Here is a 27,285-nt window from a genome sequence, read left to right as displayed (position 1 = left end):
CGGCAAGGGAGAACGGAGGGAATCAAGACAGCGCGGGCCATCAGAGGGTAAGTAAATATTTATTTTTTTACATTCTCTCGGGTCACACTATATAAATCCATGCTGTTTGCATGGATTTATATAGTGTGACCAAGTTGACAAGCACTTTCCAAGTGATGCTAAAATCGCTTGGAAAGCGCTTGTCAACCTGCATGCGGAAATGCAAGTGAAGAACGCTTCACATCCGCATGTCCCTGGCAGGAAAAATGCATGTACAATCCGCATGTACAATCCTCATGCGTTTTTTCTGCCAGGGAGATGCAGAAACGCTCAGGAAAAAATCCTGAGCATCTCTGCATCGTGGGCACATAGCCTGAGGCTTCATTCACACCTCAGTATTTGGCATCAGTGTTTGTATAACGAAAGCAGGAGTGGAACCATACAGAGAAAAACTATAATTGAAATATTGATACCTGTTCTGTGTTTTGAAGACACTCCTGATTTTGGCATACAAATACTGATGACATACTGATCAATAACACTGACGTTAAAGCCTTAAACCAAATTCAGGTGTTTAACTTACAGAGACAAAAAAGGGCAATAGAAACATTCAGAACAGTTGTTTTGGATATAATACACTCCTGCATTTGTTTTTTGCACTGCTGAAATACTGATATAAGATACTAATGTGCGAATAAAGCCAAGGGCTATGTTCACACACTGCGTTTTTTTCAGATGCTTCTTTTATGCAAATTTTCTGCTGTGTTTTACAGTACCAGCAAAGTCTATGAGATTCCAGAAATCTCATGCAGACATCTTGGGGGAGGAGGGGGGGGTGAAAAAATGCAGGTACAGCAGGATGTGAAACTCTTATTTTTGTGATTTTCCCAAGTATGAACCACAGTGTCTTAGTGCCCTCACAGGAACACAGCTGTCAAGATGACAACCCCTTAATGACTGCCGATACACCTTTTAACCAGGGCTGTGGAGTCGGTAAACAAACCTCCGACTCCCTCATACATGGCTCATGTTTAAGTGATAAATTTACTGTCGCACAGATTCATCTCAGCTAAAAGTCTAGACCCTTAGATCAGGAATAGGACAGACATTTATAGGACATTTCATAACTTTCCCAAATTCTTATGAAAAAATATTCCCCACAAACTGCATTGAATTACTGTACCCAATTTATTATATATTTTAGGAGTTGGTCCATTTTATACTAACTCCACAGCCCTGCTTTTAACCATGGGGGGGTAATACAATACACTGCCCGCCGGCAGCCGAGCGCTGACAGCACCGGAGCTCTCCAGCATCACAGCCGCCGTCCGCCTCCGGAGACAATATGGTCACATGACTACACCCCGCACTAACTAAGAGGAAATGCAAAGTGAGGTCAGGTGACTGGGCTGTACCACGTGGCTCCCTCTAGTCTTAGCACGACACAGCCCCCACCCCGTGCAGGGGACACTTTCCCGCCAAGTTTGCCACACTGACAGCTGACGTCACATCCTGAGATCTAGTCATATGATTTTTGAGCGGCCCCGCCTCCGCTGCTCTCTCACATGGCGGGTGTGACGTCAGTGGTGATGACGTGTGACAATGTTCCAGAAGGTAGGCAGAGCCGTGCGGCCGCTGACAGCGCTGGAGGGGCGGACTGTGTAGGAGCGCGGTGACCGCGGAGTGCGGGGCCGTTCTGCTTCCCTCCGGTGTCGGGAAGTTTCCTCTCTGCTTCCCCGAAGCCTCCGCCAAATTCCATGGTTGATTCGGACAGACATGAGCCGCCCGTCCTCCGCCGGACCCTGTGCGAGCAAGCCCTGCGGTAAACAGAAGCCGCCGCCACCGCCTCACACGCCATCCCCTGCGGTCACCAGCACCACGATCTCCGCTGCCTCCGGCCCTGCCGCCCCTCCACCGTCCCCGGCGGCGGCAGCGGCGATCCCGGGAGCAGTGTCCCAGCAGCAGCACCACGAGCTGACGTCGCTGTTCGAGTGCCCTGTGTGCTTCGACTATGTGCTGCCCCCCATCCTGCAGTGCCAGGCCGGGCACCTCGTGTGCAACCAATGCCGCCAGAAGCTGAGCTGCTGCCCCTCGTGTAGGGCGTCCCTCACCCCCAGCATCCGGAACCTGGCGATGGAGAAGGTGGCCTCGGCGGTCCTATTCCCGTGCAAGGTGGGTGTGATCCGCCGCCCGTGTGTCTGCAGCCGGGAGTCCGTATACCTACACATGTGTGCGCCCCCTGTCTGCAGCTGGGAGTCCGTATACCTACAGATGTGTGCGCCCCCTGTCTGCAGCCGGGAGTCCGTATACCTACAGATGTGTGCGCCCCCTGTCTGCAGCCGGGAGTCCGTATACCTACAGATGTGTGTGCGCCCCCTGTCTGCAGCCGGGAGTCCGTATACCTACAGATGTGTGTGCGTCCCCTGTCTGCAGCCGGGAGTCCGTATACCTACAGATGTGTGTGCGCCCCCTGTCTGCAGCCGGGAGTCCGTATACCTACAGATGTGTGTGCGCCCCCTGTCTGCAGCCGGGAGTCCGTATACCTACAGATGTGTGTGCGCCCCCTGTCTGCAGCCGGGAGTCCGTATACCTACAGATGTGTGCGCGCCCCCTGTCTGCAGCCGGGAGTCCGTATACCTACAGATGTGTGCGCGCCCCCTGTCTGCAGCCGGGAGTCCGTATACCTACAGATGTGTGTGCGCCCCCTGTCTGCAGCCGGGAGTCCGTATACCTACAGATGTGTGTGCGCCCCCTGTCTGCAGCCGGGAGTCCGTATACCTACAGATGTGTGTGCGCCCCCTGTCTGCAGCCGGGAGTCCATATACCTACAGATGTGTGCGCCCCCTGTCTGCAGCCGGGAGTCCGTATACCTACAGATGTGTGCGCGCCCCCTGTCTGCAGCCGGGAGTCCGTATACCTACAGATGTGTGCGCGCCCCCTGTCTGCAGCCGGGAGTCCGTATACCTACAGATGTGTGCGCCCCCTGTCTGCAGCCGGGAGTCCGTATACCTACAGATGTGTGTGCGCCCCCTGTCTGCAGCCGGGAGTCCGTATACCTACAGATGTGTGTGCGCCCCCTGTCTGCAGCCGGGAGCCCGTATACCTACAGATGTGTGCGCCCCCTGTCTGCAGCCGGGAGCCCGTATACCTACAGATGTGTGCGCCCCCTGTCTGCAGCCGGGAGTCCGTATACCTACAGATGTGTGCGCCCCCTGTCTGTAGCTGGGAGTCCGTATACCTACAGATGTGTGCGCCCCCTGTCTGCAGCCGGGAGTCCGTATACCTACAGATGTGTGCGCCCCCTGTCTGCAGCCGGGAGTCCGTATACCTACAGATGTGTGCGCCCCCTGTCTGCAGCCGGGAGTCCGTATACCTACAGATGTGTGCGCCCCCTGTCTGTAGCTGGGAGTCCGTATACCTACAGATGTGTGCGCCCCCTGTCTGCAGCTGGGAGTCCGTATACCTACAGATGTGTGCGCCCCCTGTCTGCAGCTGGGAGTCCGTATACCTACAGATGTGTGCGCCCCCTGTCTGCAGCTGGGAGTCCGTATACCTACAGATGTGTGCGCCCCCTGTCTGCAGCTGGGAGTCCGTATACCTACAGATGTGTGTGCGCCCCCTGTCTGCAGCCGGTAGTCCGTATACCTACAGATGTGTGCGCCCCCTGTCTGCAGCTGGGAGTCCGTATACCTACAGATGTGTGTGCGTCCCCTGTCTGCAGCCGGGAGTCCGTATACCTACAGATGTGTGTGCGTCCCCTGTCTGCAGCCGGGAGTCCGTATACCTACAGATGTGTGTGCCCCCTGTCTGCAGCCGGGAGTCCGTATACCTACAGATGTGTGCGCCCCCTGTCTGCAGCCGGGAGTCCGTATACCTACAGATGTGTGTGCGCCCCCTGTCTGCAGCCGGGAGTCCGTATACCTACAGATGTGTGTGCGCCCCCTGTCTGCAGCCGGGAGTCCGTATACCTACAGATGTGTGTGCGCCCCCTGTCTGCAGCCGGGAGTCCGTATACCTACAGATGTGTGTGCGCCCCCTGTCTGCAGCCGGGAGTCCGTATACCTACAGATGTGTGTGCGCCCCCTGTCTGCAGCCGGGAGTCCGTATACCTACAGATGTGTGTGCGCCCCCTGTCTGCAGCCGGGAGTCCGTATACCTACAGATGTGTGTGCGCCCCCTGTCTGCAGCCGGGAGTCCGTATACCTACAGATGTGTGTGCGCCCCCTGTCTGCAGCCGGGAGTCCGTATACCTACAGATGTGTGTGCGCCCCCTGTCTGCAGCTGGGAGTCCGTATACCTACAGATGTGTGCGCCCCCTGTCTGCAGCTGGGAGTCCGTATACCTACAGATGTGTGTGCGTCCCCTGTCTGCAGCCGGGAGTCCGTATACCTACAGATGTGTGTGCGCCCCCTGTCTGCAGCCGGGAGTCCGTATACCTACAGATGTGTGTGCGCCCCCTGTCTGCAGCCGGGAGTCCGTATACCTACAGATGTGTGTGCGCCCCCTGTCTGCAGCCGGGAGTCCATATACCTACAGATGTGTGCGCCCCCTGTCTGCAGCCGGGAGCCCGTATACCTACAGATGTGTGTGCGCCCCCTGTCTGCAGCCGGGAGTCCGTATACCTACAGATGTGTGTGCGCCCCCTGTCTGCAGCCGGGAGTCCGTATACCTACAGATGTGTGTGCGCCCCCTGTCTGCAGCCGGGAGTCCGTATACCTACAGATGTGTGTGCGCCCCCTGTCTGCAGCCGGGAGTCCGTATACCTACAGATGTGTGTGCGCCCCCTGTCTGCAGCCGGGAGTCCGTATACCTACAGATGTGTGTGCGCCCCCTGTCTGCAGCCGGGAGTCCGTATACCTACAGATGTGTGTGCGCCCCCTGTCTGCAGCCGGGAGTCCGTATACCTACAGATGTGTGTGCGCCCCCTGTCTGCAGCCGGGAGTCCGTATACCTACAGATGTGTGTGCGCCCCCTGTCTGCAGCCGGGAGTCCGTATACCTACAGATGTGTGTGCGCCCCCTGTCTGCAGCCGGGAGTCCGTATACCTACAGATGTGTGTGCGCCCCCTGTCTGCAGCCGGGAGTCCGTATACCTACAGATGTGTGTGCGCCCCCTGTCTGCAGCCGGGAGTCCGTATACCTACAGATGTGTGTGCGCCCCCTGTCTGCAGCCGGGAGTCCGTATACCTACAGATGTGTGTGCGCCCCCTGTCTGCAGCCGGGAGTCCGTATACCTACAGATGTGTGTGCGCCCCCTGTCTGCAGCCGGGAGTCCGTATACCTACAGATGTGTGTGCGCCCCCTGTCTGCAGCCGGGAGTCCGTATACCTACAGATGTGTGTGCGCCCCCTGTCTGCAGCCGGGAGTCCGTATACCTACAGATGTGTGTGCGCCCCCTGTCTGCAGCCGGGAGTCCGTATACCTACAGATGTGTGTGCGCCCCCTGTCTGCAGCTGGGAGTCCGTATACCTACAGATGTGTGTGCGCCCCCTGTCTGCAGCTGGGAGTCCGTATACCTACAGATGTGTGCGCCCCCTGTCTGCAGCCGGGAGTCCGTATACCTACAGATGTGTGCGCCCCCTGTCTGCAGCCGGGAGTCCGTATACCTACAGATGTGTGTGCGCCCCCTGTCTGCAGCCGGGAGTCCGTATACCTACAGATGTGTGTGCGCCCCCTGTCTGCAGCCGGGAGTCCGTATACCTACAGATGTGTGTGCGCCCCCTGTCTGCAGCCGGGAGTCCGTATACCTACAGATGTGTGTGCGCCCCCTGTCTGCAGCCGGGAGTCCGTATACCTACAGATGTGTGTGCGCCCCCTGTCTGCAGCCGGGAGTCCGTATACCTACAGATGTGTGTGCGCCCCCTGTCTGTAGCTGGGAGTCCGTATACCTACAGATGTGTGTGCGCCCCCTGTCTGCAGCCGGGAGTCCGTATACCTACAGATGTGTGTGCGCCCCCTGTCTGCAGCCGGAAGTCCGTATACCTACAGATGTGGGTGCGCCCCCTGTCTGCAGCCGGGAGTCCGTATACCTACAGATGTGTGTGCGCCCCCTGTCTGCAGCCGGGAGTCCGTATACCTACAGATGTGTGTGTGCGCCCCCTGTCTGTAGCTGGGAGTCCGTATACCTACAGATGTGTGTGCGCCCCCTGTCTGCAGCCGGGAGTCCGTATACCTACAGATGTGTGTGCGCCCCCTGTCTGCAGCCGGGAGTCCGTATACCTACAGATGTGTGTGCGCCCCCTGTCTGCAGCCGGGAGTCCGTATACCTACAGATGTGTGTGCGCCCCCTGTCTGCAGCCGGGAGTCCGTATACCTACAGATGTGTGTGCGCCCCCTGTCTGCAGCCGGGAGTCCGTATACCTACAGATGTGTGTGCGCCCCCTGTCTGCAGCCGGGAGTCCGTATACCTACAGATGTGTGTGCGCCCCCTGTCTGCAGCCGGGAGTCCGTATACCTACAGATGTGTGTGCGCCCCCTGTCTGCAGCCGGGAGTCCGTATACCTACAGATGTGTGTGCGCCCCCTGTCTGCAGCCGGGAGTCCGTATACCTACAGATGTGTGTGCGCCCCCTGTCTGCAGCCGGGAGTCCGTATACCTACAGATGTGTGTGCGCCCCCTGTCTGCAGCCGGGAGTCCGTATACCTACAGATGTGTGTGCGCCCCCTGTCTGCAGTCGGGAGTCCATATACCTACAGATGTGTGTGCGCCCCCTGTCTTTCTGCTAGATACCAGTTTTATGCTCTAAGGCAGGGCTGCACAACATTTTTCAGTCCAAGGACCACATTGCCATACTGAACCAATCCCAAGGGTCGTACATTTCTTTTTAATGGGGTAGTTACATGAATACATCCCCAGAGCCACATTTTGAGTATTTGAGAAGTGTTTCTGCTCCAAAACAATCAGTGAACACACGCTAACTTAAACTTCGTTTTTTGGAGCAGAAACTCTCCAAATCCTCCTCATAGTCTCAAATAGCCATGAAACCTGTTACAGATTGCTACATGTGTACAAGATCAGAGCCACAGTCAGTGTGCGAGTTTGGCACCACTCTGCCCATCTGTATAATATCTCCTCCAAACTTCCTCTTTCCAAGTCCCCACCCCACTGTCCCTTACTATACTATGCCCACTTTCACCCCCCCCCCCCCCCCAAATTGCCACATAATGTCCCAAATTGTCCCATTGTGCTTTCGTTATATCACAACCCATCCCGACCCCTCATCTAAAATAACATTTCATGTCTGGCTCCTCCATGGAGCACTTCCAGTGCCTGACATCTCCTCCAGCTGTGTGGCTCCGGCAGCAGTGTGATAACGTTGGCAATGTGCTGACCTCATCACGCCGCTGCATGTCCGGGCTGACGAGCGCTTTCTTTGCCACAGTGTTCAAATGTATTAGCGTCTGAAAGATGTGAATACATTTGAATATGGGAAGAAGGAGCCACCTCATCCCGGACAGCTCCGCGGGCCGCACAACATCTTTCAGCGCAGCTCATGGAGTCCGCTTTGCAGGTCTGGACTATTCAGGTTAGTTCAGTGTTGCGTTCATGTTGCGCCATGGTTATACAAGTGCCTCAGCTAGGATTGCACAGAGTCCGAGCACTGAATGTTTTCCTGTCCTGTAGTCGGTGCTCCGGCAGACAGTGACCGCTTGTATGTCAGATACTATTGAATCTCGCAGGCAGGACCACTGTTGGGTTATTTTCTCTCCTGCCCCAATGAGTATCGGAGGAATGTCTGTGCACTGACATTATAGGATGTGATAAGACTGATGTGACACCGTGATTTTAGCCGTGGTTGGTCGAGCGGCCAAAGATCGCTGTATACCACTGCTCAATCGCTACGCCGACACCTCCACTGATCACCAGGGACTTGTCCCTCCTGACCTGGGTTCTTTCCTGGCCACAAGTCTGTAGCAAGGAGATGAGTTCAGTGGAAGAACCTCAAATTCCCTAAAGTGGTATATGAAAATTGGTTTTGGAGAACTCCTCATCTGTTCTTTACATACAGTCATGGCCAAAAGTTTTGAGAATGACACCAAAATTATATTTTCACATGATCTGCTGGCCTCTGGTTTTTATTAATGTTTGTCTGATCTTTATATCACATACAGAAATATAATTGCAATCATATTATGAGTACCAATAGGTTATATTGACAGTTAGAATGAGTTAATGCAGCAAGTCAATATTTGCAGTGTTGCCCCTTCTTCTTCAAGACCTCAGTAATTCTCCCTGGCATGCTCTCAATCAACTTTTGGACCAAATCCTGACTGATAGCAGTCCATTCTTGCATAATCAATGCTTGCATTTTGCCAGAATTTGTTGGTTTTTGTTTGTCCACCCGTCTCTTGATGATTGACCACAAGTTCTCAATGGGATTAAGATCTGGGGAGTTTCCAGGCCATGGACCCAAAATCTCTGTTTTGTTCCATGAGCCATTTAGTTATCACCTTTGCTTTATGGCATGGTGCTCCATCATGCTGGAAAAGGCATTGTTGGGCGCCAAACTGCTCTTGGATGGTTGGGAGAAGTTGCTCTTGGAGGACATTCTGGTACCATTCTTTATTCATGGCTGTGTTTTTAGGCAAGACTGTGAGTGAGCCGATTCCCTTGGCTGAGAAGCAACCCCACACATGAATGGTTTCAGGATGCTTTACAGTTGGTATGAGACAAGACTGGTGGTAGCGCTCACCTCTTCTTCTCCGAATAAGCTGTTTTCCAGATGTCCCAAACAATCGAAAAGGGGATTCATCAGAGAAAATGACTTTGCCCCAGGCCTCAGCAGTCCACTCCCTGTACCTTTTGCAGAATATCAGTTGGTCCCTGATGTTTTTTCTGGAGAGAAGTGGCTTCTTTGCTGCCCTCCTTGAAACCAGCCCTTGCTCAAAGAGTCTCCGCCTCACAGTGCGTGCAGAAGCACTCACACCAGCCTGCTGCCATTCCTGAGCAAGCTCGGCACTGCTGGTAGTCCGATCCCGCAGCTGAAACAGTTTTAAGATACGGTCCTGGCGCTTGCTGGTCTTTCTTGGGCGCCCTGGAGCCTTTTTGACAACAATGGAAGCTCTCTCCTTGAAGTTCTTGATGATGCGATAGATTGTTGACTGAGGTGCAATCTTTGTAGCTGCGATACTCTTCCCTGTTGGGCCATTTTTGTGCAGTGCAATGATGGCTGTACGTGTTTCTTTAGAGATAACCATGGTTAACTGAAGAGAAACAATGATACCAAGAACCAGCCTCCTTTTAAAGTGTCCAGTGATGTCATTCTTACTTAATCATGACTGATCGCCAGCCCTGTCCTCATCAACACCCACACCTGTGTTAATGGATCAATCACTAAAACGATGTTAGCTGCTCCTTTTAAGGCAGGACTGCAATGATGTTGAAATGTGTTTTGGGGGTTAAAGTTCATTTTCTGGGCAAATATTGACTTTGCAAGTACAGTAATTTCTGTTAAGCTGATCTCTCTTTGACATTCAGGAGTATATGCAAATTGCCATTACAAAAAATGAAGCAGTAAACTTTGGAAAAATTACTATTTGTCTCATTCTCAATACTTTTGGCCATGACTGTACAGCTTACATGTCAAACTCTGGCCCGTGGGCCAAATCTGGCCTGTGGGGTGGTTATATTTGGGCCCTGACACCAGAACCACCACCCCTATGTGGGGCCATTATTCTAGTTAATCTGTATGGAGGACTTTGTGGGGTCTGTTATGCTGTTTAGAAGGCAATGTGGGGTCCACTATACTGTATACTGGTTGTCCCGTGACTTTGGCCAAGGTTTTCATTTTGCCCCTCTGTGTGTTTGAGTCTGGCATCCCTAATCTAGACAGTTATGCCAATTGCTGTTATGTATAATGCTGAATTCACAGATTGTGTGTCACGGTCCGAGTACTTGACAGCATATAGGCATATGTGAGGGTGCCAGGTTCAGGTTGGAAGACCCGCAGCCGGTCCATACTGAAACCGTGATACATGGCAGTGTGAATACAGCATTATTCATGTGAAGGAGAATGGTTACATGAAGGCACTTACCCACCAGAAGGTAATGCCCTATTTATACAGCAGAGCAGTTTAATCTGGAAATACTCCTTTAAGACGCAGCCAGACTTGCCAAGCTATTATCGGCGGTTTTCTTTCACTTGCCCTAAATGGTGTGATTTTTCTGGATAAAATGGCCCTGCTACATTCTTTCCTATTTATAGGTGAATAAAAATAAATCCGTGCAGTAGAAGATACTGAGGAGTCTTTACTACGAGGATCAGTGTCCACATAACGTCAGCCCATAGATCACAACGATCTGGTTTTGCTTCAAGCCCCTTGCATTTGGGAAAAGAACATTTTACTTGTGATTGATCTGTCATAAACAACTGATGTCATACGTGGCCACACCTGATGTGTGAGCTGTGCGGAGAGCTGCCCTCTGATACACGGAGGTGGAATAGAGCTGGAGGAGCAGCTAGAAATGTCCTAACATATAATTAGCCCTAGCCTTTCATTAGGTCACCAGGCGCCTTATGTTGGCTCTGCACTGTGTACTACTTAAAACTCAGTCCTGTTTATATCTGTGTACTGTTCTGCAGCTGCCGAAATAGTAGATGATTATTTACAGTCTCCCTGGAGAGAGATGTTACCTCCCTGTGCAGTGCCACTTATTTAGGGGCAATCGAAGCCCCATTCTAGTGTGGTGGGTCTCTCCCCCCCCCCCCCCCCCCCATACATGAACTCTGTGGTGTAGTGTGTGCATTAAAATACTTATTAGTTGCTGTCTTGTGCAGTTTTCAGCGCTGCGCCGGTCCTCTCTTGCGTCATTGACCACAGCTCTTTCTCACCAGCTCACACTGAGGACCGGTAGTTCCTGTAAGTGAGCCTTGTTCTGCATCCCATAGATTTACATTGAGGAACTGACTTCAGGCCTACACAGAAGATGCTATAGTAAGCCAGCTGGTCATAACTGCGACCATGTGATCCAGGAGAGGGCCGACGCATCGCTGGAAACAGCAGAAGACAGCGACTGATAAGTGTTTAATAATAATGTAATCATTTTACTGAGCGAAATCCATTTGGTTCCTATTTCGCAGAATACATGGGTTCTCCTAATTGGACATGAGATTTTTAGCAGACCGTGTCGAACACCAGCTTTAGGAAGTGGTTGAGGTAGAACTATTCTTTCATTTTGCTGCAGATTAAATTTGCACTAAATTCAGCACAAAGAATTGACAAGCTGCAGATTTTTCATGTCTGTATCCGTGTAGGGATTGCCAAAATGGTGTAGGTAAGGTTTGTTGAAATCTTGTCTACTATTCTGCTGCAGATATTCCACGCAAATGTGTATTGTGTGGACATATTGTCACTGAGCTAAAGCTTGTCACACAGCAACTCAACAATGTGTGATTCTGGCCGAAGTACAGACCGTGGTGCCCGCAGCGGCTGCTCGTGGCCTGTCCCGAACTTGGCAGCCTGGCATGCATGCCTTTGAGGCTGTCAGGAGAAACCTGGCCGGACCGTGGACCATGACACACAGATGTGTGAATGCAGCCTTAGTATAAAAGGGTAAAACCATGAGTGACTTTAGAACTCAAATTCATTCGTCCTGAGTGGCAGCTCCAAGTGGTCTTTATCATGTTAGCGATGCAAAGTTTTAACCCCTTAGTGACAAGGCCACATTTTTCAAAGGTGACCATTGTCACTTTATATGGCAATAATGCTGGAGTGTTTCAACAAATCCCAGTGATTTTTGAGCTTGTTTTTTGTGACACATTATGGTTTATGTTAGTAGTAAGCTTAGGTAGGTAGGTCTATATGTTTTGGGTTTGTTTATTTTTATTTTTTTTAAAAAGTCCGACATTTGACAAAAGCTTAAAAAAAAAAATAGCAATTTACATACTTTGAATAATGATCCCACACAAAAAAGTTAATAAATGACCTTTCTCCCGTGTCTGCTTTACATCAGCACTATCTGTAAAATGTTTTTATTTTGTTAGGATCTTAAAAGGTTTAAAAATTTAGAAAATTCATCCTTTCAAGAAAATTTTACAGAACCTAGTCAGATTTGAAGTGACATGTATTGGAACACCCCCACCCCCCCCCCCTCCCAAAGTGATACCATATTAAAAGTAGCACCCCACAACATATTTAAAACTGCGGTCATGTAGTTTATTAACCCTTCAAGTGCTTTTCAGGAATTAATGCAAGGTGGCATGACAGGAAAGAAATGTTATTACCACCTAAATGTTCATAACTTCTGAACAGGCGCCTTTAGCCGGCAGACTCTAAAGCCGTTAATTGCCATGGCAACCATCAGGACCCTACAAACATGATCTTGGGGTGCCAACGGGGATAAAGAGGGTGCCCCCATACTCTTTTATTAACTATCTAGATGCCATGGTCACTATTGACAGCAGCATCTAAGGGGTTAAACGGCCATGGCCTTGCCAAACCCAATTGTGGCGGATGCAGCAGCATGTCAGATATAGCGTACAGCTGACAGCTGCTGCGTTCTCACCCGTCAGGGGATGCTATTCACTTATCTCAGGTCAGTGAAAAGACGTATAGGCCGTCACTATGTGGATAAGCAGAGCTTTAATTTTAATACATTTTCGAACATGGGAGACGCAGTAGGAGAAAGTAGCCATTGTACGATGATAATCATGTGTTAAAACACAGGCTTTTTTTTTTTTTCATAAGGTTTTCCTGGCCAGGGCTAATTTCCTGCAGGCCCCGCATCATGCTGAATCCTAACACTGTGAAATGCACACAGGGCTGGGATTCTGCTCTGCTGGCTGGTTAGAGCAGTTGTCACTGACCACTTGTGCTTTGCATACATGTCACACGCCAGCTCAACTCTCCATATTCATTGTTGGCACGTGACCGCAAGTGCACGAAACACACATGACTGCTCCGACCAGCAAGTAAAGCAGTTATTTCTCACTGTTCGGATTCCTCTTAATACAGTTCCTGTCGAAATTAACATTGGCCCGGAAATATACTGTGTGACTTGTTCACACGCTGCAGTTTTTCCATATTTTTTTTTCTGGTGGACAAACAGTTTACAGTACCAGTAAAGCGAATGAGATTTCTGAAACTTCATGCACATGCTGTTTATTTTTTTTTCTTTGAAAAAAAATGCTTTGGTGCAAATCTGCAGCAAGTCGACTCTTTTTAGTGTTTTTGCAGCATTTTTTAAATGAATAAGAAAAAAACTGCAGACGTTTAGATGCCTATGTAAGATCAAAGTAAACCATGCTCACTGCACATAGCCTGCCATTGTTCTCAGCAGCGCAAGTCCTGTTCACACATGAGGATATGTCGCTGGAAACTATGAATTTCATTTCACCCAACGAATGTGGTTTTGAACTTTCATCGGGTGATCGGCAGCCTGTTTACACTGCAAGATTGTTGTGAAACAAGCATTTTTAAGAACAATCACGATAATCTTTCAGGGTCAGTGCATACAGCAACTAAAATAAGAATGGTATAGAGCGCACCACAAAATATTCCCACGTGTGGTCACAGCCCTGGATGTCAGGCCATCCATGGTCCCCTCTCTGCAGGTTGCACATCCCTGAAGCTTGTCCTGCTTCCTGCAGAAGCCAGTGATGTCATGTACAGAAATCTGCAGTATTGGTTCTTCTCCCCAATCTGGAGACGATTGACTGCTGAGCGAAGAATATGGGTCCAGTATTGTTCCAGACAACCATGTGAACATGGAAAAGTCTACAGTTGGCAAAATCCTGCATAATTTATCCCTCTCCGTCCCGGTTATTAGTGATTATTAAACAGGTGATTCAGAAGTTTAAGTATTTGTGTAATGTTGTTGTGCGTCTCCAGTGCTTGTGTAACAACTTGTTATAGCAGCACTCTGAGAATAGTGAAAGTGTTGCACAGCTGGTGGACACTCATTTATTTACACTATATGTTGTAAAGTATTCTCTTACCTTTTAAGTCCCATTGCCTCGGGTGTATAGAAATCAAGCACCCACCCAGGACCCACAGAAGTGCAGAATATGTAAAGTTACAGGACGGCCAACCTTAGGCCAACTGAATATCTGCAGGGAGCCAAACCTCCTAGGGGACTGGACCCAGCAATTGTTTGCTGCTGCAGTACTTCACTATTTAGACTGAAAGTAGACTTTACCTGAGTACCAAGCCTGCAGCGATGGGGGTACTTGTCATTTACGTGGCCGTGTGCCAGCCTGTTGGTACCATGTAATCGTATTGTGTGGGGAAGGAGACCTTAAGCACCAAAACAAACTCTTCCTCTGAGATCCTGATGCTAAATGCTGCTGTCAGATATTGGCAGTGTTAAACAGCTATATGTGTTATTTGTACCAGCTGTATGGAGCTGGGCTCCTAAACCACTCCAGACACCAGCACCCTCCATGAGATGTAATCTGTCCAGAGATGTTTTCCTTTTTTGTGGCCATTTTCCAAGAGCAGGAGATATAGAAAAATCTTCCATGGAGCACATCAGAGTAATATTGTTACTAAAGTGAAGCAGAGGAATGAAGGTCCTTGTGTTGCGGTGAGCAGCCACATTACCTATGCAGATGTGATGGATACCACGGCTGTATGTGGTCGGCAGCTGCAGATGAATCTGCCAGATATGGCACGTCTGACCACTGACCGGTGTGGAGAGCAGCCAGAAGAAATGTGAAAAATACTGGGGACTGGTGCTTAAATAATGCAAAAATATCTGTAGACAAATATATTTTGACATTATGGAAGCACTAGCGTCTCGTATTTATTTATATTTTTGGGGGAAATGCATATTTACCTACATATCATTTTTTTTTTTTTCAATTGTTTCATTAAAATTTTAGAATCAATTCATGAAGATATTTTCACTCCTCTTTACACCAGTCCCATCTAGCCGTGCTAAAATGAGAGATCCTGAGATGGGGCTTGGCGAAGCCTGGCTGTCTGATGCTGCAAAATTTATGTCACTTCAGTGGTGTAAATTTTGCTAGCAATGTACTCCAGTCCTATAGAATGACACGTCCCCATGCCGGCACACTGCCTGACAGCTGCGGTTAACAGTTGCTGGCATAGCTCCATTCCTCCTTCAGCTCTTACAGGTGGGTCCTGGCTGTGTCACATCCATTATCTTCTAGGTGCGGGGTGTGCTCACCATGTGGGCCCGCTCCATACACCTGGTCCTGACTTGCTCCATACATGTACGGCAGTTGTCGGTAACGGTTTAAGGCTTAGGCTACATGGCGTCTTTGGCGGTGACATTGGTTTTGACCAATGCCGCTGCTACATCACAGCGCAAAACAAGTGAATAGTCGCATTGTGACCATGAGGGTGCTGTGACAAACAAGTAGCATGAAGTCCAGCCTATCTTCTTACTTGCTTGTCGCAATACCCTCACGTAAGTGGGAGCCAAAACCAGATGAGGAACAATCAGAGAAAAGGTATAATAGAAACAAGTCACCAATTCTGCATTTATCACCCACTCCTGACTTTGGCTCCCACTCCTGAGAAAAATACTGACAGAATACTGAACAAATACTGATATTGGGGCCGTGGCCTTAGAGTAAATCCTGAGATGAGCACAGGTCTAATTCTTCAGCAAATGTCTAGAGAATCATCTCTTGGTTGATTCAGTTTCCCGTAGAGGTCTGCTTGGAAAAAAAAAAGATATTTTAAGTATGTAGGGCATGTCCTGATCGAGGCAGATTACATTACTGTACAATGATGTCCTTTGTGTCCTCCTTAGAACTATAACAGGCTGCTCTCTGTGGCATCGTGACTACACATGTGTAATATGGTAGCCAGCTGAATGTACACTTTGTGGCCTTGTTAGATTACATAGGCAACATTGATGGCAGTGGACAATGTAGAGTGACATTAAGGGGCTTTAATCAAGAAGCAAGATTGTAATTCTGTATCTAGGGTATATATGAATAAATATATATCTGTGTGTGTGTGTGTGTGTACACACACACACAGTACATGTATACTTATTGTTACTATACAGATTAAGCCCAGCATAAAGTTTTACTTGTACCTTTGTGAATTTCTTCTTCACAATCTCCTTCACTATGCCTCCAGTTTCGCATGATGGACGGTCATATTCTTATCTGCCAAAAGCTTGTGCTTCTCAGTGTTGCAGACCCCTTTCTCCCCTTTTCCTTGTGCTCCTGATAAGTCCCTCTTCTGACTTCACACCAAGTTAAATTGTAGAATACACCATGTGATTCTAAGTACCCTCTGCTTCTGTACAGTCCCCTGCCTGACCGATCTCCTTTTTTTTTTATATCTATCTATCTATCTATCTCTTCTGCCATCTACATCGGTATAGCTGCCTGTGGTTTTATACAACCCCTGGCAAAAATTATGGAATCACCGGGCTCGGAGGATGTTCATTCAGTTGTTCAATGTTGTTGGAAAAAAGCAGATCACAGACATGGCACAAAGCTAAAGTCATTTGAAATGGCAACTTTAGGGCTTTTAAGAAACACTAAAAGAAATCAAGATAAAAATTGTGGTACTCAGTAAGGGTAATTTTTTTTCAGACCAAGCAGAGGGAAAAAATTATGGAATCATGAAAAACAAACACACAAAAGAACACTCCAATTCATCACTAGTATTTTGTTGCACCACATCTGGCTTTAATAACAGCTTGCAGTCTCTGTGGCATGGACTTAATGAGTGACAAACAGTACTCTTCATCAATCTGGCTTCAACTTTCTCTGATTGCTGTTACCAGATCAGCTTTGCAGGTTGGAGCCATGTCATGGACCGTTTTCTTCAATTTCCACCAAAGATTTTCAATTGGATTGAGATCCGGACTATTTGCAGGCCATGACATTGACCTTATGTGTCTTCTTTCAAGGAATGTTTTCACAGTTTTTGCTCTATGGCAGGATGCATTATCATCTTGAAAAATGATGTCATCATCCCCAAACATCCTTTCAATTGATGGGATAAGAAAACTGTCCAAAATATCAATGTAAACTTGGGCATTTATTGAAGATGTAATGACAGCCATCTCCCCAGTGCCTTTACCTGACGATTGCTTTTCCTTAGCCCATTGTAACCTTGTTTTTTTCTGTTTAGGTGTTAATGATGGCTTATGTTTAGCTTTTCTGTATGTAAATCCCATTTCCTTTAGGCGGTTTCTTACAGTTCGGTCACAGACATTGACTCCAGTTTCCTCCCATTCGTTCCTCATTTGTTTTGTTGTGCATTTCCTGTTTTGGAGACACATTGCTTTAAGTTTCCCGCCTTGACGCTTTGTCTTCCTTGGTCTACCAGTATGTTTGCCTTTAACAACCTTCCCATGTTGTTTGTATTTGGTCCAGATTTTGCAACATTGCGTGATGATTTACCTTCTTTTAAGAGTTTGATAATCCTCTCCTGTTTTTCAATTGACATCTCTCGTGTTGGAGCCATGATTCATGTCAGTCCACTTGGTGCAACAGCTCTCCAAGGTGTGATCACTCCTTTTTAGATGCAGACTAACGAGCAGATCTAATTTGATGCAGGTGTTAGTTTTGGAAATGAAAATTTACAGGGTGATTCCATAATTTTTTCCCTCTGCTTGGTCTGAAAAAAAATTACCCTTACTGAGCACCACATTTTTTTATCTTGATTTCTTTTAGTGTTTCTTAAAGCCCTAAAGTTGCCATTTGAAATGACTTTAGTTTTGTGCCATGTCTGTGATCTGCTTTTTTTCAACAACATTAAACAACTCCATGAACATCCTCCGAGCCCGGTGATATCCTCATTTTTGCCAGGGGTTGTATAATTGTTAGCTGGTTTATAGCAGAGCTCAATTTTCCTGCAATCTTCAAAAACAGAGCTGGTGTAGCTGGTAGTGCAGGGCTGAAACACCATGTCAGCTGTGATTGTTGGCTGCTGCTGACAAAGCGGTGATGCGAAACTGCAAGTGCTGCTCTTGTGGTGCACATTGTATCTTCTGCCATGTACATCAGCAGAGCAGAATTTGCAGTTTTAAATCACTGAGCTGTGTGCTGCAGGTAACAAACTCTGCTTTGCATTGCCTAGCAATTACATGGTCCTTTGGGACAGAGGAAGCCAGCTGGGAGACTGTACTGGGCAAGATCAACCATGATGGAGCTACAGCAAGACTGTTTCAATGGCAACTGGGGCAAAAGGAGGGTAGAGTATGAAAGAGCATCCTTAGGGGGGTGATATGTGCAAAATGGGGCAGACTTAACATTACATTATAAGACAACATTGTGATTTTGGGAATATTCCTTTACGGCTTTTATGGCATCCTCGTGGAGAAAAGCTTTTGTATGGGCCTAAATTAAGGGACCGTCACTGATTCTGGCTGACAATTTGCCTCCCATGCATGGTCACAGTAGAAGATATCGCTAACAGCTGAGCACACCAACAAATTACTCCTGCAAGTGGATTTGTTTGGGAGAAAATGAAGGCCATACCCTTTTAAGTGTTTGTACATTAAAGCAGTGTCTTGAAAAATATCTAGACCAGTGTGGTATTTGAACACCCTACTTTTTTTGGCAGTCCAGGATTCCCCACATGGCTCCATCTTTAACTGTGCTAGGATTGCGGTGATATCTGATTACTTGTTTTGTTTGGTTTTTTTTGAGGGTTTTTTGTGACAACTGATGCCTTATGTTAAAGGGGATCTGGCCTGGTAGAAAACCGTTTTCCATCAGAAGTTGGCTCTGGATCAATGTGCCCTCCAGATGTTGTCGAACCTCCATGTACATAAGGTCACAACATCACTGAGGTGTGGGGTACAGCATTGGTTGGGGGCAGTAATTGTATTAGCAGTGTAATTTTTATAGATCTGACGTACTGGGGAAAAAGAACTTCATTGACAGTTTGCCTGTACTGTAAATGGTGGCGGTGCACTTGGTTCAGTATTTGCATGTTCATATCATCTAGTTTTATGTGCCCTGTTTGACTTGAGGGCTCACAGCTCCCCTATACATTGATCCTTTTATGTGACCATCAATTCATCAATTCTTTATTTAATACTATACTGCTTTGTTCTTTTCTTTTCTAGTATGCTTCTACTGGATGCTCTCTGTCTCTCCATCACACAGAAAAACCTGAACACGAGGACATCTGTGAATATCGCCCCTACTCCTGCCCCTGCCCTGGAGCTTCATGCAAATGGCAAGGTTCCCTGGAAGCGGTTATGCCCCACCTCACACATGCTCACAAGAGCATTACCACACTTCAAGGAGAAGACATAGTCTTCCTTGCTACTGACATTAACTTGCCAGGAGCTGTTGACTGGGTCATGATGCAGTTTTGTTTTAGCCACCACTTCATGTTGGTGCTGGAGAAACAAGAGAAGTACGAGGGACACCAGCAGTTCTTTGCCATCGTCCTCTTGATAGGCACACGAAAACAGGCTGAAAACTTTGCCTACAGACTTGAACTGAATGGAAACCGTAGGCGTCTAACCTGGGAAGCCACACCGAGATCCATCCACGATGGCGTTGCGGCAGCCATCATGAACAGTGATTGTTTAGTTTTTGACACAGCAATTGCACATCTTTTTGCCGATAATGGGAACCTGGGCATCAACGTGACCATATCTACTTGTTGTCCATGATCTTAGTTTTTGTGTTCTTTGTAATGAAGGTAGATATTTATGTGGCTCATTTGGAATAGTGCTGTCCACATTTTTATATTTTAGTAAAGTGAACTCACTTTTTTCCAATAATCATTGCCAACCTTTTCTAGAGACTGGATGTAGTTGCATTTTATGACAAAGTCTATGGATTATTACCCAAAAAGCTAAATTGTTTTTTTTTTCCCCCTTAAATTATTACCCATATAAAATGACTTTTTCCTTTTTAATTGATGAGGAGAAATTTGTCAGGAAAAAAAAATTTAAACTACAGGAGGAGAAATCTCAGCCTTGCTGCATGGCGTCTACGTGTCATAAAAAAGGGTCATGTTTTGTATGTGCAAATCAACCGCGTTCAGCAGAACATTGCTGTGTAATGTTTTGTGGGCGATGTATTGACCAAATTTTCTATGTGCCAGAGTCCAATTAGTTTGTTATTTCTTGTCTTTATATTAAAGCGCACACTTTGCAATGTTTCATCCAGGAACGTCAGCCTAGTTTGCCTTCAGTTTTGTTCAGTTGTGTCGGTGACCATCTCTAATAAAATGAAGTATACTTGGATGAAGACTTTAATAATCTGATCAGATTTTGTGGGAATTTTGCTGTTGAGTTAACTGAAATATGCGCATTATTACTATACTCTTAAAGGGGACATATCATGTAAAATAAATTATATCAACCTGCATGTATGGGGAGAATTATGCAGGTTAATGGCATTCTGAAGCTACTCAGTGCCCGAACTGAGAGGCCCGCTGCCTGGAGGAAATTAACTTTATTCCTCCTGGCAGCCTCAGGCTTTCAGTCATAGAGGGGCAGATTCAGTCACCTCTCTGTGTATAGTCAGTGGCGGCTATAACCGTGCCCCACTGACACTCACTGAAAGCCGGTTCTAATGCTGAGCTGTCAGTCATTGCCGGAGCATGGTTTTAGTGGTGACTGAAAGCCTGACACTGCTAGGAGCAATAAAGTTAACTTCCTTCTGGCAGTAGGGATCTCAGAACTCTATTAACCTGAAGAATGTCCCCATATCTGCAGGTTAGTGTCTTTTTACATGAAAGGTTCTCTTTAAAAGGATAGCCTGGGATTAGAAATATTAACATCGGTAAGAAATGGTATTTTTACTATTTAATTCCTTGGTGGTCCTGCAACAATGATGTCACATTTAGTATTCACATGACTGCCAATCATTGGTCATAGGGGTTAAGCAACTGTAACCAGTGAGAGCCAGTGATTGATTGCAGCAGTCATTTGGCCACTATGTCATCACTGAAGGATCGATAGGAATCTTCCATAGGAGCTTTGTTCTATGGGGATTGGGTGACTGAATGGGTTCTTTGTCATTGTCTTGGGGGGGAGGGGAGAATCTTGGACAGCCATTTAAAGGGGTTGTGCAAAACTGACCTTCCATTTTAGGCCTGCTTCACACTTTTTTAATTGCAAGATTTTGCATCCAAAATGAGAAATTTTCAAAAAAGTTCTATTTTATTTCCTCTGTCTTTAGAATCCATTGCTGAAATCAACATTCAAAAAAGATACAATATACTGACCAAAAAGCACAAGTGTAAATTACGGTAGGTCTTGGAATGAAGTTTTATTGGTAGTCACACATCGTTAGGTATTCTGGACGGCAGAATGAGGCAATGTGGCTTTTTTTTTTTTAATTCGGTTGCCGAGAGGAAATGTTGCCCATTTACATGAAAGGATGATGGGTTCATGGTTGAGTATGGTAGGGCAGAGGAAATCCATTGCAGCGGGTCTCCACGAGATGGGAAAGTCCTGAGAGGTGAACACAATTTATGACCTTTTGAGTAGGGCTTATAAAAAAAGGATTTGCCCAGGTAAGATAGCTTTGTTTTGAACTGCCCCCACATTAGTGCCTCTTGGCTAAAAGAATACAACAATTTGATCGATGTATGGATTTCTTCAACTTTTTGTAGATGAATAGATCAACCTAAAGTTGTTCCACAAGTCGATATTTGCTGTATGCGCACAAATGTAGCTTCTGATAGTAAAGCATTTTAAGTTTTTGCTCTAAAGTATGTTCCCCAAAAGTCACAATTTTGGTAAAAAAATATATATTTTTTTACCTTTATTTGCTAGAAGTAAAAGTGGATGTGGTTTACCTGGAAAGCCAGCAATTTATAGACTGATTTATTAAGCCTAAAACCAAAAAATTGCTCAGTAAAAGTATTCCTGTTATGAGCAAGGTGCTGATTTTGTGTTTTCTATTGTAAAGGTATAAAAAAAAAATGAAACTGCTCCCAAAATAATTGCAAGGCCCCCTTGCACATATGGGCGCACTGTGTCTTTGTTTTTATCAAACCTTTAAAGGGGTTTCCCCACAAACAAAAGTTTGTTTTAATGGCTGTGTCTGACCATGTACAGAACATACCACAGCTCCTGGACAGGAGAGGAAGCAAAAGAGTATACAGACATTACAGCAGTGGATCGCAGCTGATTCTTTCTTTGAAGTAAAACATTGTTTAAAAACCGGCAGGAAAATGTTTTACCCCAGAAAAAAATCAGTTGTGATCCTCTGCTGTAATATCTGTACACTCTTTTTCTTCCTCTCCTGCCCAGGAGCTGTGGTATGATCAGACCATGTTCCTGCACCTGCACGGTCAGACACAGCCATTACACAGTACACAGCAGGGGCACATTTATAAGATTATCTCAGCACAGGAACATTTTATTTAAACATCCAATTGTGGAAATTATTATTATTCCAAGATCTATTGATTTAAAATCAACTTTTATTTGTGGGAAAACCTCTTTAACTGAAATGCCAGATGTAAAAATAATAAAGGAACTGATCCCATTGTTTCCAGTGAGATAATTCTCACCTGGCCGAAGCACTGGAGTGGCGCCGGTGGCGGCCTGGGAATGACAGCTCATGTAGTGTTGGGTTCTGATTTTGAATTTTGAATCCAGTTGATTGCAACAGGTTTAAAAAAATAAAATAAATAAACCCTGCGCCTCATGCAATGGATATGTGAACCCAGCTTAAGTCACATTTGAATTTACTAATATGACTGCTTAGTATTTTTCTATCTCGGTGCCGGAATGTTTATTTTTTTCATACCTTCTCTGATTATAGAACTATCTAATATTAAAGAGAACCTGTCACCAAAAAAAACGCTATCAGCCTGCACATATGGGGTTAATCTGCAGGTCAATAGCATTATTAACCTTCCCGGCACGTAGCTGAATGCTGCAGGGAGAAAACAAACTTAATTCCCCCCGTGGCGTTCCGATTTCGGTCACAGGGGGGCGCCGCCCGCGCTGGCTCAGTCACCGCCCTGAGTATACAGAGCAGCGGGCTGTAATCGCGCCCCTGGTCCTGACTGACACTGGCTCTGCATTGGGGTCGGCTGTTAGGACTGGGGGCTCTGTTACAGCCACCGCGGTGACTGAACCCATGCCTCCGTGACTGAAACCGGAATGCTGCCGGGGGGGATTTTCATTTTGTCCCCGCAACGTCAGCTAACTACAGATGCCAGGCAGGTTAATAACGCTATTAACTTGAAGATTAACCAATATCTGCAGGTTGTGTTTTTTTTCCTGTGACAGGTTCCCCTTAAGCAAATTTATAAAGGGACATTTGCCTTTTAAATCTGAGCAATGTACTCTGCTATGGGGGCCGCACATAGGAAGCAGCAGCACTTAGTTTTTTTGCAGTGCCACCATATTCATGGGATATGTATGATCGGTGCGGGTCCTATTGCTGCATGTGCCAAAAGTGTAAAAGATGGGAATAACACTTTAAGCAGCACAAAGTTCTCTCTGAAGTTAGGGGTAGACAAACGGGTTTTGGAGGGGGCACACCCATTTATTAACTTAGTATTTTTCAATATATCATATGAAAATGTGTTTTCTACATCAGGGACATGGACATTGGTACAATTTTTATTTCTGTTCATCCATCTTTAACTGTTCTGCTATTCCCAACCACAGTCTCATCACATCCAAGCATTTTATGTGCAGAGATTTATTTTTCCCTAATGTGATTGTTACCAGATAATCTATTCTGAAAGCCTCATACGCTTAGAGAGCGATCCCATGTGCTGCTTAGTCCTGGCCGCTGGCCCTTTTGGGGCACATGCACCAGGCTGTATACCTGCTCCGCTTTGTACAGGGCTGTAATAGGGCTACCAGAAACCAATGGGGCTTGTAAGATATCATGCAGAGGAATATGGAGGTTTGCTAAGAAAATGATGTAGAAAAAGACCTCGTAAATGACTGTGAAATGCCAGAAGCATTAGATATGTGGTTCTAATAAAAGGATCACTTGTTTTATTTCATAGTTTTAGGGCTTTGGGTCTTTATGGTTATATTTTGTATGTATTTCTTCATCAAATCTAAATCCTCTACAATGAATACCGCTAAATACTGATGGGGGGCAGAGTTATCAATGCTGTCAGACCAGTTCTCTGAAAAATCTGTGAAAACAGAAATAAAGCAATCCTTATCGCTCAGATATTTTCTGTTAAATAACAGAAACTTGTTCCATTATCTTCATTGGAAAGTGCCCATTCTTGATATCCTCAGTATTTTTTGTCCATGACATTTTGGAGTCTTAAGACCAAATAATTATTTCAGTCATATGTGACATTGTTTTTTCCTTGCCATGTTTATTAATTTTAGTATATTTCATACGTGCATCCATGTTGCATCTGTTTTTTTTTTGTTTGTTTGTTTTTTTTCCTGTGGTTCACTTAGAAGAAGCTTGAAACATACAAGAAAAATGGATGACACATGGATTAAAAATAGATGAAAATAGGACCCGGCAAATTGATGAAAACCAAACTGTGCAGACTTGTTGATGAAGCCTAATGGTGTCATACAGGTAGGGATTATCACTAATGACCTGGGTGCTAACAATGCGTCCACCCCTGCCTAAAGCCCCAGTCTTACATAGCGAGATTGCTAGCGAGATCGCTGCTGTGTCACGATTTTGGTGACGCAACAGCGACCTCACCAGCGATGTCGCTATGTGTGACACTTTGCAGCGATCAGGCCCCTGCTGTGAGGTCGCTGATCGCTGCAAAGTGTCCTGGACCATTTTTTGGTCGTTGCCCTCCCGCTGGTCAGCACACATCGCTGTGTGTGACCAGCAGGAGCAGCGATCAGGCTGGTAACCATGGTAAACATCGGGTTACTAGGGGCACACGCGCACTTAGTAACCCGATGTTTACCATAGTTACCAGCCTGCTCCTGCTTCAGCAGGCTGGTAACCGGAGCAGGACATCGTGGAAAGATTCTTTCCACGATGTCGCTGCTCCCCTGATCGTTGGTGAGCCTGCCTGTTTGACAGCTCACCAGCGACCACATAGCGACGCAGCAACGATCCCTGACAGGTCGTATCATTGTCAGGATCTTTGCAGCGTCGCTTAGTGTGACGGGGCCTTTACACTAGTATTTATCTGGCCCAGTCATCCACGTGGATTATTGTTATGCGGCCGCCTTGCATAGCACATCTGGAACATCGTGGCTGCTCATCTTGTTTTGAGACTATTAGGTTAGTAAGATTTTGGGGCTAAAAAATGGAATTTTAAAGGTATGCGCTCACATATGGGGGAATTGCTACGAAAATAATCCACATAGATGTTTGCAGTGGTTGTCATGCTGGTTTTGTTGCAGATTTGTCTGGATTTGTATTCATGGACTGGGTAAAGTAAAATCTAAAACAATACTCCTCAGCCAGAGGACCAAGTAAGAATTCTTACCTACGTGCCAGGGTAGGCAACTGTTGCTATTTTGGTTTATTTTTCTTTTAAACTTTGCAAACAATGTTTTATTATTTTTTTGCAGCAAATTTTGCTGCTGATTTGACTTTCCATTGAACTCAATAGAAAAAAATTGCAACCGATCCTCAACCATGGTGTGAATTCAATATTCCACAGTGTAGATCAGTTTCTGCAGCATATGGATAAGATTTGGTAATTTTGCTGCTTCTGTGATATGCTGCAGATTTTTGTGTGAGAATCCAGTGTGGCCCTACAGGCCCTATTTACCCATTTGTTTCATCAATATCCAATTGTGGGTGCAACGCCCGACCTGCTCCATCCCACCCCCCCCAACCAGATGATCAAATGTTACTAACTCCTGCATCATCTGCATGTAAAATATGACAAAAAATGTGAAGCTAACCTTAAAGGGGTTGTGTGATCTAAATTGATAAGTCTGCAGTCCGTCTGTGTGACTGCTGACTTATGAATCCCCCCAGAGCATGCACTGTGCACTGCGAGGATTCACCAGTTGCTGAGTCGGGACCGGAGGGTACGTATGTGTAATACATACCCTTGGCCAGAAGTCGCGCCCTCTAGTCGGCCATGTCACTTGTATGGAACGATGACGGAAGTATGTATAAGACATACATGCCCTCCAGTCCCGGCTCAGAAACCGGTGAATCCTCACAGCACACAGTGCCTCCGCTGGGGGGGGGATTCATGAGGCTGCAGTCATACAGTGACTGCAGACCGATTTGGAGCGGACAACCCCTTAAAGGAAAGTTCACTTGGTATTATTGTCATAAAATCTCGTTCACCTGCTGGAAAATAAATCTGAAGTGTAAACTGAGCAGCGCTACCGATTCCATCCTATTCAATGTAGTTACACCTAATGAAACACAGGAACATTTGCACCATTTGGTAGGGATTTTGCCCCTACAGTTTAGCTGTTCAGTGGCTGAAGACCCCTCGCACTATCATTTGTCAGTTTCTCTTATTAATATTTTCGGAGCCATCGGACCAGCACACACATTTTATGCACATACATTTCTATTATAGACTTCAATGTAGCTGTTTGTTGGCGTTAAATATTTGCATTTGAGGCATATGTGGGCTAATTGTCATGACTGACGTATGCATGGCTGAGCTTCCCACGGTTACCATGCTACTCCTGGGATTTTCTTGCAATCTGTTGTACCATATTTATTAAAGAAAATAAAAATAAAACAATAAAATAACAAAACAGTGGCAGCAGATTACAGTTTTCACACTTCTTCATTCGCAGAGTGTTTTGCCTTTGAATAAACAAATTGCTTTCTGTAAATTCAGCCGATTTGTTGTCTTCTGCTCCCAGGTCATTTCACCATAACAGAATGATTGAAGTGTTAATGTGATTGACCACCCGCAAGAGAATCTCATAACAGAAGGGGCTGGTACCCGCTGGGCTGGTGACCTCAGATGGGCATGTGAGGATGAGACTCATCTGAGGTCCAAAACAATAAATGGAAAAATGAATGTATAATCAGCATACTGTTCCCCCACAGCTCCTCATTCAATGCTGCCTGGGTCACCCCCCATTCTCGGTGCTGCGTCTTCTGACCTGACAGGCATGTGACTGCTGCTGCCAATGATTAGCTACAGTGGTCACATGTCTATATGGCCAAAAGCGGACATATGGAGAACTATATACACTGCTCAAAAAAAATAAAGGGAACACTTACATTGTGTTGTTTATCTCCAAGTCAATAACACTTCTGTGAAATCTACCTGTCCAGTAATGAAGCAACACTGATTGTGAATCAATTTCTCCTGCTGTTGTGCAAATGGAACAGACAACTGGTAGAAATGATCAGCAATTAGCAAGATGCCCCCTATAAAGGAGTGGTTCTGCAGGTGGTGACCACAGACCATTTCTCTGTTCTCATTCTTTTTGGCTGTTGTTTTGGCCACTTTTTCATTTTGCCATTGCTCTCACCCCTAGAGGTACAGTAGCA

The 27,285-nt window shown here is 46.5% G+C and overlaps 1 protein-coding gene across 1 annotated transcript; it reads left to right on the top strand.

The window, feature by feature from the left end:
- The first annotated feature begins 1,534 nt into the window (after window positions 1-1,534).
- Window positions 1,535-19,774, top strand: SIAH2 (siah E3 ubiquitin protein ligase 2). The gene is made up of 2 exons (XM_073674715.1): window positions 1,535-2,151; window positions 18,987-19,774. Exons 1-2 carry the CDS (start codon window positions 1,756-1,758, stop codon window positions 19,542-19,544), a joined length of 954 nt encoding a protein of 317 aa, XP_073530816.1. The 5' UTR covers window positions 1,535-1,755; the 3' UTR covers window positions 19,545-19,774.
- The last annotated feature ends 7,511 nt before the right edge of the window (window positions 19,775-27,285 follow it).

This window comes from Phyllobates terribilis, unplaced genomic scaffold (assembly GCF_046119375.1).
Source record: "Phyllobates terribilis strain yellow unplaced genomic scaffold, ASM4611937v1 Scaffold_3__8_contigs__length_932513732, whole genome shotgun sequence".
NCBI lineage: Eukaryota > Metazoa > Chordata > Amphibia > Anura > Dendrobatidae > Phyllobates > Phyllobates terribilis.
Note: the sequence above shows the minus strand (reverse complement) of the source record. Positions and strands in the feature narration are given on the sequence as shown.

Excerpts from the sequence above, each read along its gene's own strand:
- SIAH2 (XM_073674715.1), top strand. The coding sequence starts at position 1,756 with ATGAGCCGCCCGTCCTCCGCCGGACCCTGTGCGAGCAAGCCCTGCGGT. Across the intron at positions 2,152-18,986 it reads CGGTCCTATTCCCGTGCAAG|TATGCTTCTACTGGATGCTC; the intron begins GTGGGTGTGATC and ends TTTCTTTTCTAG.